Source organism: Phalangium opilio, unplaced genomic scaffold (assembly GCF_054372755.1).
Source record: "Phalangium opilio isolate 3A_F unplaced genomic scaffold, DU_Popi_V2 ptg000081l_1, whole genome shotgun sequence".
NCBI classification, from domain to species: Eukaryota; Metazoa; Arthropoda; class Arachnida; order Opiliones; family Phalangiidae; genus Phalangium; species Phalangium opilio.
Genome location: NW_028324188.1, coordinates 2,218,709 through 2,238,197, shown reverse-complemented (window position 1 = coordinate 2,238,197; position 19,489 = coordinate 2,218,709). Strand labels below are relative to the sequence as shown.

General features: G+C 36.4%; 3 protein-coding genes across 3 annotated transcripts; 2 read left to right on the top strand and 1 right to left on the bottom strand.

The window, feature by feature from the left end:
• Nucleotides 1-11,531: 11,531 nt before the first annotated feature.
• Nucleotides 11,532-13,190, top strand: Arf4 (ADP-ribosylation factor 2). The gene is made up of 5 exons (XM_089846949.1): nucleotides 11,532-11,764; nucleotides 12,034-12,114; nucleotides 12,183-12,364; nucleotides 12,429-12,554; nucleotides 12,634-13,190. Exons 1-5 carry the CDS (start codon nucleotides 11,698-11,700, stop codon nucleotides 12,721-12,723), a joined length of 546 nt encoding a protein of 181 aa, XP_089703075.1. The 5' UTR covers nucleotides 11,532-11,697; the 3' UTR covers nucleotides 12,724-13,190.
• Nucleotides 13,191-13,694: 504 nt separating this feature from the next.
• Nucleotides 13,695-18,780, top strand: LOC149653960 (telomere length regulation protein TEL2 homolog). Its single transcript, XM_089846936.1, has 16 exons — nucleotides 13,695-14,290; nucleotides 14,353-14,574; nucleotides 14,639-14,793; nucleotides 14,852-14,999; nucleotides 15,063-15,165; nucleotides 15,286-15,363; nucleotides 15,458-15,837; nucleotides 15,917-16,024; nucleotides 16,755-16,944; nucleotides 17,014-17,385; nucleotides 17,870-17,958; nucleotides 18,032-18,131; nucleotides 18,188-18,252; nucleotides 18,361-18,476; nucleotides 18,565-18,647; nucleotides 18,724-18,780. The coding sequence occupies exons 1-16, from the start codon at nucleotides 13,818-13,820 to the stop codon at nucleotides 18,760-18,762; spliced, it is 2,721 nt and encodes a 906-aa protein (XP_089703062.1). The 5' UTR covers nucleotides 13,695-13,817; the 3' UTR covers nucleotides 18,763-18,780.
• ND-B14 (NADH dehydrogenase (ubiquinone) B14 subunit) lies at nucleotides 18,738-19,440 on the bottom strand. The gene is made up of 3 exons (XM_089846950.1): nucleotides 19,282-19,440; nucleotides 19,068-19,183; nucleotides 18,738-18,981 (listed from the first exon to the last, which is right to left on the bottom strand). The coding sequence occupies exons 1-3, from the start codon at nucleotides 19,430-19,432 to the stop codon at nucleotides 18,853-18,855; spliced, it is 396 nt and encodes a 131-aa protein (XP_089703076.1). The 5' UTR covers nucleotides 19,433-19,440; the 3' UTR covers nucleotides 18,738-18,852.
• Nucleotides 19,441-19,489: the final 49 nt, after the last annotated feature.

Below are 19,489 nucleotides of genomic sequence, written 5' to 3'. Positions count from 1 at the left end.
TAATTGATTTAATTAAATCAATTATTAAAAGTGTTTAGCCAAAGAGAAAATGATTTCGTTGTCCGCTTTTAAATCGAGCATTATGAAAATACGTTTTTAAAAACCAGTATATATTTAAAGATCTTGATCGATTTTTTCTTTTTAATTTTTAATTTAATTTGAAACCAGTTTTAATGTCGAGCGATTAAAAATCGGCTTTTAATTAACGATAACAGGGGGAGGAGGGGAGGGAAGAGTGGTGATCAAATTTATTAATAATCAAATTTATTATTTAAAAATAAATCAATAAATATGGCAAAATTAAGATTAATTACAAATATTAAATAATTTCATTCAAAGTTTTAAAAAGTATATTAGAATTTGAAAAGAAATTGTATCCATTGTAAAGGAATTTAATGTTAGTGGTTACGATCTAACCCATTATTAACCCAATTAAATTTAAATTCGAAATAAAGGCAAGGTGCACGGTGGCCTATCTTTGCGCAACAGATGATGGCGCGGATGAATACCTAATGTTTGGAATGATATATTAAATTTCACCCTAGCTCCGGGGCTCAACTTTAAAGTTTAAAGTAGTAAGTAACTCGTTCGATTTGAGAGAGAATTTTTCTTTCAAAATTTGACACGAACAATGGGAATTTGTTTTTAATTTAAAGTTTTGAAAGCCCGACTCGAAATTTGAAAAGAAGTAAAGATCACGAAACGCCAAGTTGTAATAACAGAGTTTAAAAAAACCACGTATTCCGGTATTTTAGAATAAGTGGGGGGTTGGGTTGGTGTAATATCTACTAAAATCGAGTAATGACATCACGTTGAACGATTGCAACTGGTATTTAGGGTCAAAGGTCAACTCGTAATAAGCGAGTGGTGGTGCCGCCGTTCGCCCCGACCTCGCGATCTATTGATATCCATTCTGAAATTGACCTTTTAGCCGCCGTGAACGATAAAGATGGTTATGTTTGACCTTTGACCCGCGATGGACTAGAAGATGATTTTAAAACGGACTTTATATAATTAAAAATGATTAAGACTGAAAAACCGAGTAAGGGAATTGTCTTGTTAAATTTCTTTTTCTATTTTAAGAATTTGGGGAATTACTTTAAAATGAAGGTGGACTTTTCAAAATAAAGCCATCTTCTGTGGGCTAGAGCACCCACTGAATTTTATGACCTCATCGGCGCGCAATACGAGAAAGTTCTTTCCGTAAAATTCTGCCCACGTTAAGACCTCAATTCTAATTTAAACTCGAATTTTATATCAGAATTCCAAATCTTAAACAAAAATTAAAATAATGACTTTAGAATTACTAGTTGGGAAAAAAAATATTTCGCTATTAAATTGACGGTTAGAACCAAATGAAACCAATCGGAGCAATATATATACATGTATTGGCCTTTAGTTTTATATCAAAATATTTTCACGGTATGCGATTGTATAATGGCGACTCCCCGCTCGGTACCGCTTGTCAGTTTAACGTTGACCCCCGACGTGTGGTCCTCGATCTAGCTCCCCGGCTCACTCGCTGTTCAAACAGGCATTAACCCCCCCCCGTCCCCCTCCATGGTTATTACCCAAGACTAATGGGTGCGAAAGTAAAGAGTTGGCATTCCTTATACATTCATATTCCTTATACATTTCTGTTTTGGGGGAGGGGTGAGAGTATGGGGGGGGGGGGGGTTAGTGGCGTATCTTGCGTGCCTGGGTTCGCGGGTCAGACGTCAAAATTCAAATATCGCCTTTATCCCCAAACAATCGCTATTTAATCTCGAACAAAAGAAGATTGCTAAAAGGCCGAGATACAATAACTAAGAAAATAATAAACGAGAGTGGAAAACCTGTCAAATATTCTATTGGCGAACTCGCGGAGTTCGAAACCTTGCGAGCGCCACACCGAATTAAAATTTCCTTCAAAATTTCGAGATATTTTTGGGGAAAAACCGCGGGTTATTGTAATTCGACGTTGTAAGGTAATTTAATATCTTTGGGGCCAACGAATATTATTATAAATTTCTTTGGAACCATTAAAGGTTTTGTAAAGCGGTTTCTAAAACCCTTAATCACTGGGGGCGATAAAATGACGTTGTCACTGTGGAAATAATTAGGCAAATGAGCCCCGCCCCGCCCCCTTTTACCTCTAGGGGAGACCCAGGGAGGGGGGAGAGAAAGGTTTGTTTATAGCGCATAAATTAAGATTAAACAAGTTCACCGAAATAAAAAAAGAATTAACAAACGATTCGTGATTTCATACTTGATATTATTTTTCATTCGACGTCGAATTTATTTATTTTTTGGCCAGATTTGAGATAAAAATTACTTATTCTTTTCTCTCTTGTAGCGGAGGGAAATGAATAAATCCGGTATTACCCGAGAGCTGTCAAAATCCGGGTCAGATTTGACTTGATGAATCACCCAATGAGAGATATACTTGGAAAATAGATCGCTTTAAATAAGGCTTTAAACCGAGTGGAATTCTGGGTAATAACTCCCGAGAAAAAGCTCTTCATTCGGTCTTGTTTTTTTTCAAATTAATAACCAATTAAGCAAAGAACTTCGAAATAATCAACTTTCGGCGTTGGTTCAGTCTCCCTTTAAAATCAGTCGTCAATATTTTCCCTCGATTGTTATTTGTAAGTAAAATTTGAATATATTGAGCAATCGATATTTTGTGTTTATTTTAATCGTAATTAGGGTTAGATAATAGCGAATACAATGGAGAATGTTTTAAGGCGGGACCCCCAATCGTTTGTTTTGTTTTTTCTGGGTTAATGCCTAAGTCTCCCCCCTTTCCCCCCTGCCCCCTGGCCCCCCATCATCATCAGCACCGCCATCGCATTAACATTAACTAGTTGTAATTGCGATCCAGATTTTGACCCTAATGTTTTGTTTTAAAGAGGAGGTCACCACCCAAATGAATGTTTAATCGGATGACGACTGAAACTGTACCTTTAATCGAGTAGTAATTAGACTGCCCCTTTAATCAAGATACTATATAGAAATCGGGTTTTCTTTAACAACGAGATTAAATTCGAGTCTTAAATCTGGCGATGATGAGAGCGAAATTAATTTTATTTTTTCGAAAAAAAGCCCAAGTTATTTGTTTAAAAGTGGTCTGTTGAGCTGGGGGGAAAATCCCTTCAACCGTCGTAATGACGGCATGTATTTAACGGTTCAAGATCATCCACTTTCTGACAGATTTCACAGATTTCTCTTCATCTAAAAGCGACCTAGATGACTGACGTAGATCACCTTGCAAGGCAGCTTCGTCCGTACTACTTTCTTAATATGACTAATTTAACATTGCGTATTCACTCGCCTTAGCTTTCATCTTCGCTCTCCTCTCTTTAGATTAAATCTCGTGCGCGCGCGAGAATTTCAAGGTCGCGCGTGAATTAACAAATTAAAAACGCGTTATTACTAGCGAATGGAGAGTGAAGGGGGCTTTGAGATGACGAGGCACGTGAGGATCTTTCCCCACTTTCGCGAGGCAAATGTATTTATTAGGTATAAAGGCTGACCCTGAAATGCCTCTCATCTTAAACGAAAAGAGCCTAATTGTATTTTTATTATACGCGATTAACAATAGTAATTTAATTAACTTATAATTACTTTCGCGAATTATAATATCACCTTTAATTAAATTTAACGCTAATATGTTATTTCCATTCTCTTTTTATTAAGCGCGTATAATGGGGCTCCGGCAGAAGGTCGAATATCAATTGAATAAATATAAATTGGGGGTTTTTAAAAATGAATTGTAATAAAAATAGGTTTTTCCAAGATCTATAAACCTAGATATTGATTTCTTAAATTTCATAAATTTTCAAATCCATTAAGGGGTTTCTGGTGGCGGCGGCGGCGGCGGCGGCGGCGGCTATGTTTTGCCATTATTGGATTTTCGCATTGTTCTACCGTCAATTACAACACGAGTCTTTTGAAATCTCGCCTCTTGGGTGGGTGGGTGGAATGATGGAATATTCGGATTTAAGTTCCGAAATGAATTTCTCAAATAAACGACCTTGTCTTACATTTAGAGCGAATTCCAATTGAAAAGCGATATTAACTATACATTCCTGGGCGAAACACCGCGTGTGTCCCTTTTTATTTCAAAAGATTATATTTCCAAGTCTTCTTTAGGCTTGGTCCCCGTTGTAGAATCCAACTCCAAAATGGACTGAGATTCCTCAAAATGAAATATTTGATGATACTTTTGATAAAAACTATTAAACCGGAAAAAACCTTATTAGAAGAGTTTTTTAAAAAAATAAATATCTTAAGTTGTCTGTCCGTAACGCGGCGTTTCTCACGTATTATCTCGAAATGTTCTGGTTTGTAGCGCCTAAAAGAGCTGGTTCCTTACTCAAATATTAGTGCGCCACTTATAATCAGCCAATGTAGGGTCTACTTAACGTACAAAAGAGACCCCAACTTGTAAAAGAATGAATAGGTACCCAGAACTACTTCAATTTGAAACCCAGCCCGAAGGCGTTTAAATTTAAACTTATATTAAACTCGCTTTAAATTAATTCGCGCTTTTAAAAACTAATCATCGTAAGTGAACAAAAAACTATCTTTAAGATCACGAAGAAAAAATGTTTTTATTAAAAGGTGTGAAAATCATCGAATCACGTTTTTATTTTCTCTTTAAATCCGGCCACGCCCCCATTGATATACAAATCTCGAATTCAAAGGATTTTATTTCTTAATCCGCTCCTTTTTACAAAAATGGGTTCGCAGTTTAATTATTATTTTCCCGTGAAAATTTAATACGTTCGCGCTTACTTATAATTGCTTTTTCATTTCAAATTTAATTTCAAATTAAACGAAACAACTTTAAACTGCTATTTAATCTTAACCCTTCTATTCAAATCAATTTTGCTTTCCGGCCGAGTTCGCGCTACGCGGTTTTTAAACCATTTTAAAAGTAGCCTAGTCTGAACGAGTCTTAACTTTGGCACGTGCATTATTTTTATTTCGAAATTCACGTGCATTATTTTTTAATTCAAAATTCACGTGCATTATTTTTTAATTCAAAATTCACGTGCATTATTTTTTAATTCAAAATTCACGTGCATTATTTTTTAATTCAAAATTCACGTGCATTATTTTTTAATTCAAAATTCACGTGCATTATTTTTTAATTCAAAATTCACGTGCATTATTTTTTAATTCCGAAATTCACGTGCATTATTTTTTAATTCAAAATTCACGTGCATTATTTTTAATTTCGAAATTCACGTGCATTATTTTTTAATTCGATGAAATCTGAAATTCCACGCGCGGTTTTTTTTTTTAATTCACGTGAAATATTAAAATCCACGCGCGCTTTATATTAATGTTTATTTAATATTTGAATTTGATATTAACCCAAATGAAAGTTAACGTCTGTTGAATTTTAATTTTAAAAGGTCAATTTAATACAATAATTTCGAGGTATTGTTCAATATCAAAAGTGGACCGTTTATATTAGGGGGGGGGGTGAAAGGGTTGAAGGGGGGAGCTACTAATTAATTATTTATACGTTTGTCAGTTTATTCATTATTTAATTAAAGTTTGTGGTCGTGTACGCCAAGTAGGAAATGTTAAAGGCATCTCCTTTGGTTGGGGTGATTAATTATCGTCTTTAGGTGTAGTCGGAATAAGGTACGGGATTTTCTTTAAAAATACGAATGAAACCCAAAAACAAACGTACACATGATTAATTTCCCCCTAAAGTTGATTAAACCGAAGTGATTGTTAACGTTAAATTTATTCTCTTGTCGTTAATCGTAGTTTAACATTTATTTTTTTACTAAAAATAAGTCGTTTTTGCCATCATTTCCTCGTGGTTAATTTGAAAAGCTAACTTTAAAAATAATGAAAATTAATCAAATTATTATTATTACAAAAAAATATGTGTCACCCGCTTAAAAAGAGATTGCATTTTTTCCTTTATGACAAAAATGTCTTGGAAAATTTTTTGTCCGAGCCGACTTAACCCCATCTTTAAAAGATAATTAACAAATACTCGGCACCCCCACCCCACCCCACCTCACCCCCTTAAAACTCATTAAATTCGGCTGTCGAGGGGAAGGACACTTTGAACGCCACGCGCCTGTATATTAAATGATAGCTCCAAAATCAAAGAGTTCTCGGTGGTTTTGTGGCGATCCCCTCGGTTTGGTGGCGTCCGAACCTCGTTAACCAGAAATGAGATTGAATGGTTTGGGGCGCCTTAGGGTGCAGGGGCGGGCGGCGGTGAGCCCCTTCCAACATGCACCACCACCGATACCAAGTTTTCTTTTAACTCGTATTTCTCTCGTATTTTTTTTACCTTTTGGTATTTTTCAATGATTAGGGCCACAAGCTTCTGTCACGTATCTTTTCCCTCAAATTTACTTCCGACAGATCGCGTTTATCATACCAACTTGAGTGTTCGTACAAAGTTTTAAACAACCAGACATTATATAATCTTTGATAATATTACGAATTTTGCGCACATCTTGAACGTTTCATCTAGAGTAGACGGGGTCAAAATTGAAGGTGTATCCCGCTTCCCCGAAAGGATCGCGTTCCCTAGAATTGACGAAAATTGTTGTTCCCATTAGTAAGATATCATTTAGTTTTTCTAGAAACTTCGCCGTGAAAATTCAAAGAAAACTGAGGTTGAATTAACGATGGCGGCCAATTAAAATGATAATTAGGATTAAAAAGTACATTTTGATTTGGCCGTAAGGGAGCCAACCAGCCAGCCAGCCAGATAGAGCGCTCGCTTGTAATTGTAAGAAGAAAGTGGAGCTAAGGGAGAGAGTGATCAAAATTGACCCCGATTGAAAGGAGATTGAAATTTACCTATTCCCTTTTAGTACTCGATTAAATAAGTTTCAGTAGGAAACGAATACGCTTTTAATGATCCCTAATTACGCTTCCCCCCCCTTCCCCCCCGCTACTAAAAGGAAGTGAAATTGAATAATCGGTAGTCAGCGCGCTGATTGAAACGCCAAATTTCATCGGAAATCGTGATTAAACAATTTCCCTTTTTTTTAGAAAAATCGATGGATTTATAAAGACAGTATCGAAGTTTAATTTCTCTCGCATGCAGGACTAGAGGGAGGATGACATTTTTCGGGGCGACATTTTGTTGGTATTTCGTCATTTTTGGGTTTGAACGATACATTATTTGGGTCGAACACCCTCGCTTCAATTCCTATTAAATTACGACGTTTTTAACATTTAAACGTAATTAAGGGATCGGCGGTTCAATTTTTCAAACTGAAATTGATAGATGAAAATTCATTATTCGGAACCGCCAAGTCTATAAATCAATTCAACTTATTTCAATCAATCTTAAACGAATATTATATAAGTGAAATTGATTCAATTCTACCAATACAAATGAAAAGATAAGGCGAAGGCGTCCACAGTCTGAGGCGCGTTTAGTTTGATTTCAAAGGGATAGTCGTGTAAATAAGCGACTATCTCTATCTCGGGAATTTCTTAATCTAGATGTACCATTTTTTAAAAAGGTTGTAAAAATGTGTTCTTTTCACCGTTTTTATAAACCTTGTTTGGTTTTTTGGCCCCGGGCGTTTTAGAGATGGAATCGGGGGGGGGGGAGGTATATTAGTTGGAAGAAAGGGCTCACTTGATAGAGCAAATTAATGACTATCTTCTAACACGCCAAGACTTAAAACGGACATTTTCGATTCAACTTCGAGAGCCAGCTCGTCGCCCGCCTTCCAGCTAAGCTCCTTACACCGTTCTGTCACGCGTAGGAGCTGGCTCTCTCTCCACTTTCCACGTTCATTTCAAAGGGTCCCTTTACAACGCTTAGGTGTGTAAATTAACAGCCTAATATTGCAGTATTGTCAGATAGAGGATAACTGTGTTACAAGACGTGCGGGTTTATCAATAAGTTTAATCCTATATGGAGAGAATGTTAACGAACCCCAAGTATTTAGTATGGTTGGAAAGGGTACAAATTGGACTACAACATACTCAAAGGACATCCCCGTATCTCTAATAAAACCAGAGTTACGAGCCTCCAAAGTTTAGAGTGTTAAAATCATAAGTAACATAATAACAATAAGTAAGACGATAACATAAGTTGACGAACATTTTGCTTAATTACTCGGCCCCTGTTGGTCGTAGCCCTAAGTTTTCAGTATGGTTGGATGGGGGAAACAAGTTATAGTCTAGTGTAGCTAGAGTCGCGAGTTGTGAAAAGCGATTTTTGAAATCCTGTTGGAATTTCTTTGATTCCGTTATCAGCTGTTGCGCGAGTGCAGTGGGCCGCTGCTTTAACGCATTCCAGGACCATTTTTTTCTCTCTCGTAACTTTCACCCAAATTTGAACAAAAAAGGTGTAAAAAAACCTGATACGAAACTAGAAAAATTTAATCTTATAACGTATCTTAAAGTCGATGACAAAAATTTAAATCGCTTTTTTTTTGAAATACAAGTTGGAATTTAATTTGAAATTCCGAAACGGTAGCCTCTTCAAATATTTGGCATTCTAAGAGATATAAAGTGATCTCGACATTTAAAACTAGAAGAAATCTCGGTGGTTCCTCCCTTTGCTAATTGGGTTTATGGACGACGATGAAACATGCACCAGTCTCGATCGCCTCGATTTAAAATTGGGTTTACGAGATGAAATTAAATTCGTAGAAATCAAAGTTGAAAGAATAAAGATTCTCGTTAAACGCGGAGATTTATTACTTTGCCCAATAAAATCTAAAACCCAATGATTTTAGTTCGAAGTTGGCGTGCTTACGGTGACCCGGCGCCATGGCACTTAGCGGGACACGAACATTCGGAGCTATTACTCTACCGATTCGCCTCTTTCACGGGGTACCATCAATTTTAATCTACACGGTAAATAATTAAAGTTAGGACCAAAACACGTCGCAACACGGGAGACAACGATTCTGAATTGAAACTTAGTACTCGGAGAGCTCTATTAGCTCAAACTCGTATTGTTTGGAGAATAATCAATCGATGGTTTAATAACTTCGGAAGGGTTTCAATTTAATGGAGTTCTTTTTTTTTTTACCAAATATATTGATTGACTTTTATGAATTCTTTAAAAGGAAACGTATTTCGTAACTAAGAGAGTGGTCGAATCGCACCCTCCTTGAAATATCAAGAAAAAAAGGGGCATAAGGATATTTTTAAATTATTTTGGGCGAATTTTAGGGAGTGGCGTTTCACTCCTCCGAGCTAGCTAGCTAGCTAGCTCTCAGTCTTTTGGAAAATACTTTTTGACTTTGGGAAAAATAGAAAATCAATTCGTTTTAGCCCTTTGGCCATCTTCTGGAACGCGCGCTCGACGCTATTTTTGGTGGTTCCTGCTGCAACAAGACGCCAGCAAAAATTGTACGTAGGAAATGGCCCAAAGGCCACGCCACGACCAAAATTCACTCGGATATCTTTGCTTCCATCTCTTAAATACGGCTCTTACCTTGGGGCCACAAATATTTACTAAATTCGATATTTATAAGAAAAGGATTTTATACTTTCCAGTTTAAGAATATCTTTTTATCTATTTACTTTTTGCTCGATTAGGTTGGGTTGCTGGATTTACCTGCAGTAAAATAGGCCTAAATGATCTAATTGGCCGCGTCAGTGGTTCTATTGGCCTTTGAGCGACGATTGTCCAGTTGGATTTGGCCGCGCCTACACACAGGCACTGGCGTTGTTATTTTTAAATGAAGGGTTAGATAGAGGAGGAGGAAGAAAAGCGCTTCGAGACTGATTGAGCGATTGAAATATGTTGGCGTATTTATAGTGTGTATTTATAAACGCATGAAACAGCAGCGGCGGCAGCGGCTCAAAATCATGTAATCCAATATCGTTAACGTTGCCCTCGATCCCTCCCGTCTTGCCTTGCTTTTCCCGCAAACTGGTTTCCTACATGATCATTTTAAAATATCCCAACTGATATTTGGGTTAACCCCTATTAAATTAAAACTCATTTCAAAAATAATCCACCTTTTTATATCATTTTTACAACAATAACCACCTCGTGACGTCACCGACCATACTTAATTACTACATAGTATTCGTGACGACGTCACGTGAGTTCGTAAGATATGTTGGCCATCCATAAGTTTGTCACTGGTAACTTAGAAACTGAAGCTTGTAATTTTGAAGTGAATGAGGTAGGTCATAGATTCGAGGTAAAGCGATGACTGAGGCGCTGCTGTCAAAGGCCTAATTAGTAATGCAGACTAAATAGGAGAGCTAGATGGAAGTCCCGCAAAATTAATTAACCACCACCGAGTGTAGGACTTCAATTGACTCGCTTCCGTCGTTCTCCCTCGAACTAGTTATCTCCAGAACCGCGAGTCTCAGGGTAGCATTACGAACTTGTATAGCTAGTGTCATACTTATGGAACATATCTTATAAACTTATGGTGATATTCGTACTACAGTTTAAGATGTCTTAATTAATGGAGACTTCTTAAAATCTATTTTTACGCGAATTTATAAATTGAAACTTTTTTTTGAAATTATTTTATTAAAGTTTCGTGTCAAAATGACCGCTATGATTTAATAACGATTAATTTAATTTCTTAAACCCTTTCGTTAAATATAATTAACTGATCTTGAAAACGATGCAATAAATAATAAAGGAAATTATTATTAATGACTTACTCGGGTGTCTGAATTGGCCAATCAGATGAGAGTCTGGGGCGAAAAAGGCGTCGAGTTTGAAATGATTCGAACAATTGATAGCGAAATGTTTTAATCGCGGGCTGCGGCAAAATTTATTTCTTTTCGAAATTCACTTTCTTCGGACAAGTTTCGGTGGTTGACCGTTACCAAATGGCTCGCGATAATTTGTTACCGGTAATATGTTAGCCGCCGCCGTTTATGTCTCACCTCCATTTGCCCTCATTTCTTCAACCCGAAAAAAAAACCCCAAAAAGAAAATCAGATTACAAATATTTTCCTCGTCCAACCAACTTTAATTGAAACTGACTTTTTAAAAACGACTTTTTAATTTCATTTTTCATAAGAAACTAGAAGCGAAGTAACCCACTCCCAGTCTGACTTTCATCACGTTGTTCTTACTTTTCGCGCCGCCATTTTAAAAGATGGCGGCAGACGGCGTGTACGAAAGTTCACCGCATCAAGCCTATTTATTGGATATAGGGAATTGGTCTACTAAATATGATTGAAATCTGTTTGACCTTATTGATATTATTTCGTAAGGAAGGTGTAGGCTACGTTTTTGGCCGTCATCTTTCAAGATGGAAGCGGATTCGACTCAGTCTCGAGTCTCGACGCCAACATCTATAAACTAAACCACGTCCATGACTAAATAAACGCACCTGCCTATAAGTTTTTCGCAGTATCATTTAGGCTATGGCCAAAACTCTTACTATATTTGATTATCCCGCTTCCTCGGTTTTATTTAATTATCCAGGCTCGCGTCGTTGAGCGTGTGATCGAGTGGGCTATGCTCAAAAAGTCTTATCCCAGCTAATCTACCCCTGTCGCGAGCAGAAAGCTTCGCTCCCTCTTTTCGAATGAGGATGACGTCATAAGGCTACGTGTCCAATCGGCGAGGCTTGGCTTCTGCTTGTTAGACGAGCGAGTCCCGTCTGTCTGTTTTTCATGAATTTTATTACTAAATATCAAATTTTACAATAAATTTAAATTGAAATAAACAATATAAACGTCTAAATATAATCACTATTCGCCTTATTCAAGATGGGCCTAACAATTTCCAGCATTTTAACGCGTTTATTTGGCAAGAAACAAGTTCGAATTTTGATGGGTGAGTTTACGTTCAAAGGCTTAGCTATCTATTGTAATTTGCTCGCGTAAAATTTTTAGGCTTAGCTCTTTTCACTTTCGATTTTTCAGTAATTTATCGCGAACTTGGCTAATTTAACGATAAATCTATAAATTAAAGTTAATTTTCAACATTTATTTAAAGATTTTATTTAGAAATTATATTAAGTCGCGTGTAGTTTATTCACATTTTGGTGTTTGAAGGGAAGCTAATGTCAGGCGTGTTTTGGCTTCATTTAAATCTCTTTTCAGTCGGTTTAGACGCCGCTGGTAAAACGACAATACTTTATAAACTAAAATTAGGCGAAATTGTCACTACAATTCCAACCATAGGTGAGATATAATTATGCTAGCCCCTTTTAAATTAGGCTTAACCACAATCTTGCCAAACTATGTTGTAGGTTTCAATGTTGAAACTGTGGAATACAAAAATATTTGTTTTACCGTCTGGGATGTGGGTGGGCAAGATAAAATTCGACCCTTATGGCGTCATTACTTCCAAAATACGCAAGGGTTAATCTTTGTGGTTGATAGCAATGACAGAGAAAGAATTCCCGAAGCTCAAGATGAACTTCAAAAGATGGTTAGAGTTTTCAAACCCTCGACTAATGTAGTTAGAGTTAGTTTTAAGGTATTTTTTGTGGCAGTTAAATGAAGATGAACTAAGGGACGCTGTACTCCTATTGTTTGCTAATAAGCAGGACCTTCCAAATGCCATGAATGCTGCGGAATTAACGGAGAAACTTGGACTGAATCAACTAAGGAATAGAAAGGTAAGACCCAAACTTTTTTTTTCCCTTTTAGCTTTAATTAATTTGGGAGTAATTATATTAATTTAATTACGGTAATTAGTGGTATATTCAAGCAACATGCGCGACTCAAGGCCAGGGTCTTTACGAAGGATTAGATTGGTTGTCAAATGAACTTGCTAAAGTTAAATAATAATTTTTTTTAACTTTTGCAACAAAATTTTTTTCTTCAAAAACAAAGAAACTTTTCTTCCGTTAATTAATTTCTACTGGCGCGAAAAAACAGTCTTAGTTTTTGACGGAACTGTGATGTACAGAAAAATTTAAAAAAAAACCCCCATTCTTTAATTAATTAGTTTAATGCAAAAATTAATTTGTTTGTTTTGCAAAAAAAATTCCATTGGTAGCACTTTGGGTTACTTTATCTATATTTGAGTTGTTTTTTTTTTTGGCAAATACGTATTATGTCAATATTTTACATTATTTTGTCTATTTAAATAAAATTTAAAAAAACCCAGAACAAACTTAATAAAAATTTGGTGAAAAAGAAAAAAAGAATTCAATATTTTCTTTAAATTTTGAATTTAAAATGCTTTAGGTACTATATTTAATTATTTACTCGAATTTTTGTTTAAATAAAATTAAAAGTGTGAATTCTAATCCAGTATTATTGCATTGTTTCATTTATTCATTTATTTTCATTATTTAATTGGATGGGGGGGGCAAAAACGTGACGTCATCCGGGGGGGGGGAGAAGAAACCAAGGTCATGTCATAGTGTCACGTGATTCAGGGTATGAGGTGAGTTGACAATACAGGAGCAAGGTTTCAATTTTCCATTAGCTCTACGTCTACCTTGACATTGTTCTATTTTCAAGACCAACGTCCCATTAGTGTAAATATGTTTGGTTCAAGTGGAGTTGTCACTTCGCCCATACTTATTTTCCTATTGAAATAACTTCCCACTTACTGCAAACTAATATTGACTTTAGTTCCGTGGAAAACTTTCCCTTTCTTCCAGCCCCATTTATCTCTCCCCCCGTACGTAGATCACGCCTTTCCATTCAACCAATCGCGAGCTTCCCTTCTAATCACCGGCTTGATCTTATTGGCTCATTGTTGCTCGGAGAAATTTTCCGCGAATTTAGGCCTAAACCTGTCATAGTCTTTCTTCGCCCGATGCAATGCACATAAGTCATAAGTCGGATGGGTGAAATAATTTCTTTGTCGGCAAAAATTTAGGTTTAAAATTAATTTTAGGTATTTATTTTAATTGTATTTAGTTAAAATGGAATGCGTTTTCCAAACCCTGATAGATTTAGACGATATTTTTAACGAGAAAGAGAATAAAGTTCGTCTTTTCGGGAGCGAAAATGTAGCACTGTCGAATAACGACAAAGGCTTAGCGGACTCGGGGTCCGAGGGGAAGCCCGATCCCCTTCCCCTAAGCGGCGGTACAAGTACAAATAAACAACAACAAAAGCCGAAAAACGTCGTTAATCGAGAAGATTTGCCATGGGACCTTTTAAAAAAGTTAAATTCGTGTCTCCCGTTGACGGCCAGGTTTAAAATATGCGAAGACACGGTTCGCGACACTGTGATAATTTACTACAAAAACTTGTTAGAACGTCTCCTAAACAGCGTGGAACGAGTTTCCTTTGACGAAACTTGGAAGAGACAAGTCTTGGAAGGCATTTTCATTAACGGTTGTCACGACCAAGCCATTCTAATTCTATGCAAAACGCTGCAAATTCAAGCGCAGTAAGTTTTTAAAGCCCTTATTAGTCCTTTTGACAGTCATTAAGCATTTTGGTGTCCGTCAGGAAAAGTTTCAAACAGGATGTTGTCATATCAATCCTGGAGAAATTTTTCAGCGGCGAGAGTTTGAGCGAATTGATGTTTCACCAATGTTATTTTAAATCGTCTTTAACGCACCACCAATTCAGTATTAATAGTAATATTCCTAATCCCCATTGGGAACTCCTTTTAAGTTATTTAGTCCACCTTCCCGATAAAATGACCAACAAAATGAGGGGAAAACCCAGGTGAGTGACCACTACCCTTACTTATTACAATCAATAAGTAATCTAAATTTAATTTGGTTGTTAGATATCCTTTTGATAAGGCCAGCTACGTCGCGTTATTTTGTCAGGCTCTCGTAGAAGCTTTATCTCAACTCTCCGTTGAATTATCCCGCGGGAAAAAAATCAATTTGGATTTTTTGAGTCAGTTTCTGGGCAGAATGTGTCTTTCTGGAAATGGAGGTCAGTTCCTTTGACCCCTTAATAACAATTAGCTAAATTAATCGGGATTAAATTAAAGAGGAGATATTCAAAAACATCACCCCCATAATTTTGTCGGAATGTCATGATAATTTGGAATGGAGAAGAGTGACCAAGTATCTGATTGTCAATGTCCCTGACAGATGTCTGGAAAATGTTCTTAAACCTCTCTTGAGCAATATTCCTTGGTAATTAAGGATTAATTAAATTTAATTAATTAATTAATTAATTTTAATGAATTATTTTTGAAGGTACGGATATGTCAAGTATTTTTTGGGGGAAATTCTGCGTAAACACGGAACAATCTATTTCATAGTCACCAAAAAGTTCATTCTAATAAATCATTTTGAAGATGTAAGCCTTATTTAATTGTAATTAATCATTTAATTAAGGTTAATTAATTACGTCTTTAATGTTAATTAATTATTTAATATTAATTAATTAATTAAGGTTAATTATTATTTAATTTTGCAGCCAATAGTTTTGCAAAATTGCATTGGATATTTGGCAAATGATGCAATGGCTGAGAACAAAAGTAACATCTTTTTAGAAGTAAGCAACATTTGCACTTTTGCACTTTAATTCAAAACTTATTTATTAAAATTAATTAATTACGTCTTTAATGTTAATTAATTGCAATATTTAGGTGGTTCATTTTATCTTGGAGTCTTGGTCTGAAAGTACTTCCATGAAGTACTTGTCCTACGAGCAACATTACAACTGGACTTGCGCCTTGGCCATGCTCTCCCCTTACTTGAAGGGGCGCAATTTTGAAGCCTACAAACGTCCCTTTCTGAGTTTGCTGATGGCGGGGGTGCAATTGCGCATCAAGAACCCTTCTTACCGCATCAGAGTCCATGGAATGTTCATTGGGGAACTTTTGACGGCCATCTTGGAACCCGACATGCCCCAATTGCAATTTGAATATGAAAAAACGCCCGAAATCCTCAAGTTGATTGGCTACTCTCAAGCGCCCCAGGAACCGCCCAGAGGTCAAGCTTCGCCACCTCCTGCAATTGCAGCCTGGTAAGCCTTGGCCCATCATTTAGTATTAAGGAGGCCTATGGGGAAATAACACAGAGTGCAATTATTACTGTTATTGCAGCGCAAATGGGAATGGAGAAGAAAAGGCCGTCTTTCAGAGTCCCGCCGATATTGTGGCGTCATTGGTGACGTCACCTCTGTCAAATCAAGATCAGGAACCAATTGACAGGTGCAAAAACTACCATGTTTATATTATGATAATATTAATAACATATAATATCATAATATAACATGAAATAACATAATGACGACTTATAATATAACGTGACGACGTATTTAATAACATGACGACTTATAATATAACGTGACGACGTATTTAATAACATGACGACTTATAATATAACGTGACGACGTATTTAATAAAATGACGTCATATTTAATAACGTGACGACGTATTCTATAACGTGGCGACTTATAATATAACGTGACGACGTTTATAACAACGTGACGACGTTTATAACAACGTGACGACGTATTCTATAACGTGGCGACGTATTCTATAACGTGGCGACTTATAATATAACGTGACGACGTTTATAACAACGTGGCGACTTATAATATAACGTGACGACGTTTATAACAACGTGACGACGTATTCTATAACGTGGCGACATGTATTGTAACGTGACGACGTATATTATAAAATGACGACGTGTATTGTATCGTGACGATGTTTATAACAACGTGACGACGTGTCTTATAATGTGTCGAGGTATATAATAACGTGAGGACCTATTTAAAAGCTTGACGACGTATTTAATAACGTGACGACGTATTAGTAATGAGACGACGTATATATTAGGTTGAAGACGTGTATAATAATATAACATATAATAACATTATAGCATATATAACGTCATAATTAAGAATATAATATTTTTTAATTGATTACTCTTTAGTGATGACGATTTGGAGGCGTTTGATCTGAAAGAGGAGGGGGAGGAGCTTGGGGGAAGTGATAATAGGAGTCCGTATTACATCAGGGATTGTTTGAAAGGTTTAATTGAGCAATCGGACGCCGCCTGGAGCGCCACTTGTTTGGATTGCGCCGAAAAACTCGTCAAAAATCAACCAAATGAGACCAAAGAAGTGAATTGACCTTTACACTAATTGCGCTTTAATCCAGTTAGATTAATTTTAATTGTAAATTTTCTTTAGATTGCGGTGGAATTCTGCAAGGTTCTCTTGAGTTTGGAGAACCAGAGTTTCCACGAGACGTTCGTCTCTTCTAGATTCAGGGCCTTGGTGGCTTTGCTCCGTAACAGTCCCCAGGAAGTGGCCCAATACTTGGGGCGTCAGTTTTACGACCGCAATTACAGCCTCAGACAGAGATTCGACATTTTGGAGGTCTTGGCCGCTGCCAGTCAAGAATTGTCCGGAGTCAAGAATGTCTCATCTCGACCCCCCTCCGAACCCCCCGAACCCAAACTCATTCACGATTTGAAAGAAGCCACTCAAGCCTCCAGCCCCACTTGGCAGGAGATTGTGCGCAGACGCTTGGAAGCCAAAACAAAAATTATACTGACCAAAGTAATAAAGAGTTACGCAAACCCCCCCCCCCCCACCTACCACGTGTCTCTCATTTTTAAGCTCTTTGTCTTTCAATTTTAAGCCTTTGTCTTTCATTTTTAAGCCTTTGTCTCTTATTTTTAAGCCTTTGTCTCTCGTTTTTAAGCCTTTTTTTCTCGTTTTTAAACCTTTGTTTCTCGTTTTTAAGCCTTTGTTTCTCGTTTTTAAGCCTTTGTTTCTCGTTTTTAAGCCTTTGTCTTTCGTTTTTAAGCCTTTGTCGCTCATTCTTAAGCCTTTGTTTCTCCGTTTATAAGCCTTTGTCTCTCCGTTTATAAGCCTTTGTCTCTCCGTTTATAAGCCTTTGTCTCTCCGTTTATAAGCCTTTGTCTCTCCGTTTATAAGCCTTTGTCTCTCCGTTTTTAAGCCTTTGTCTCTCCGTTTTTAAGCCTTTGTCTCTCGTTTTAAGCCTAATTACAAGTCGTTCTACGCGTTTAATTTTAATTAGGGTAAAAGCGTCCCGCCAGTTGCCATTGAAAATCAGTTCTCCAATGTGGCTGGTTGCTTTTTCTTCCCACTAATCAGCAATTACGATAAGTAACTAAAGTTTAAATTATTTTTTAAACTAATTATAATTAATTAATTAGTAATTGTATTTTCTATTGTATAGTAAAGAGAACTCGTTTGATCTTTTGGGGGAAGACAGTTACTTGTTGGGAAGGCTCGTTTATACTCTGGGCATTTTGATCAATTCCGCCTCAAACTCCGTGGTAATTAACTTTGGCATTAACTTTAATTGATTAAGTAATTAATTATATTAATTCAGGTTGTGAGAAAATTGGCCAAAGTACTTTTGGAATTCCTATGGGTCTTTAGATATCATGTTGAAGTGTAAGTAGTTAATCGCGCCACTTTTAACCAAGGCTTAAGAAAAAAAACTTGGCGGCGGCCATTTTGGGGGTAAAAATTAAGGGTTTTTTTTTTTATTTTTGGGTTCAGGTTTGTGCGTCAATCTTTATTATTCGCGTTATCAATGATAATAATGAACGTTCAAGCCTCAATTTTATTCACGGAGATGCAAACTGAAATCTTTGAATTTCAATCTTGGCTTCAAGGTCGGGACTTTAATTAATTAACAACCTTAATTAATTAAATCTAATTAATTATCAGACTTAAATTAAATTGTAATATTAATATTAATAGATATAGTATCCCATGATACTGATTATGAATGCCGTAAAATCGCCTCTCAAGTTTTAGCCCTCTTAGCTAAAACCTACACTGAAGTAAGTTGCCGCCATTAAACCACTTTTGGGGAAGAAAATCATTAATTAATTAATGAATTAATTAATTATTTTAAAGGAATTTTCCGTCGCTTTAACAGATTCTCAGAACCAATAAATTTATTTACAAACACTACATTTGTCTTTAATTATTTTTTAGTCTATTTAATTAATGTTAGGCTTAACCAAGGCTTAACAAAAAAAATGATTAATTATGTCCGCTCAAAAACTTTGACATGAAATCCTTTGGTTTTGGATTGACAGTGTCTTGAAAGTAATTCATAATGTGGCAATTTTGTTTAAAGTGTTTGACAGTTTCCACCAGTTCCATTTGACCCTAACAGAAGGGGTTAAAGGTTAACATTCGTTAGGCTTCCCTTCTGGGCCTTGGTCGTCATTTTAAACGCGATTAAATGAACTTACCTTAATTACTAGCATATCAATGGCTCTGATATCTCTAATATGCTTATTTTTAATGAAGAGTTCCCGCAATTTGTCTCTACCTTTTTCCACCGTAATCGGAATATCGTATTCTTGAACTGTATTATAGAGGGATAAATTTAGGAGCCAAGGCTTAGAGTGTATACTTGCGAGCCAATTTTATGGGAATTAGAGTTAGGAATTGAGATTTTTTTACCAACGTAAGGTATTTGACGATACCAAGCCTTGTAGAGATTAAATACTCTTCTTTTCGCCTCTAATTTATCCGTGGACATTACCGGTTTTACTTGGCGAGGAATAGCTCTAATCACTTGCGACGCCATTTTGTCAATATTTGACCTCAACATGAACTCTTGAAGGAGATTTCATCGTGTCTCATTCCACTTTAAATACCCCTTTCAATC

What these genes read in the sequence shown, in the direction of transcription:
- ND-B14 (XM_089846950.1), bottom strand. Translation starts at nt 19,432, where the DNA reads ATGTTGAGGTCAAATATTGACAAAATGGCGTCGCAAGTGATTAGAGCT. An exon ending in TCGTCAAATACCTTACGTTG is followed by an intron (nt 19,184 to 19,281) that starts GTAAAAAAATCT and finishes TCTATAATACAG; the next exon opens with TTCAAGAATACGATATTCCG. An exon ending in TTGATATGCTAGTAATTAAG is followed by an intron (nt 18,982 to 19,067) that starts GTAAGTTCATTT and finishes CCCTTCTGTTAG; the next exon opens with GGTCAAATGGAACTGGTGGA.
- LOC149653960 (XM_089846936.1), top strand. Translation starts at nt 13,818, where the DNA reads ATGGAATGCGTTTTCCAAACCCTGATAGATTTAGACGATATTTTTAAC. An exon ending in TAATAAATCATTTTGAAGAT is followed by an intron (nt 15,166 to 15,285) that starts GTAAGCCTTATT and finishes TTAATTTTGCAG; the next exon opens with CCAATAGTTTTGCAAAATTG. An exon ending in ATTTCAATCTTGGCTTCAAG is followed by an intron (nt 18,477 to 18,564) that starts GTCGGGACTTTA and finishes TAATATTAATAG; the next exon opens with ATATAGTATCCCATGATACT.
- Arf4 (XM_089846949.1), top strand. Translation starts at nt 11,698, where the DNA reads ATGGGCCTAACAATTTCCAGCATTTTAACGCGTTTATTTGGCAAGAAA. An exon ending in CACTACAATTCCAACCATAG is followed by an intron (nt 12,115 to 12,182) that starts GTGAGATATAAT and finishes ACTATGTTGTAG; the next exon opens with GTTTCAATGTTGAAACTGTG. An exon ending in AAGATGAACTTCAAAAGATG is followed by an intron (nt 12,365 to 12,428) that starts GTTAGAGTTTTC and finishes TTTTTGTGGCAG; the next exon opens with TTAAATGAAGATGAACTAAG.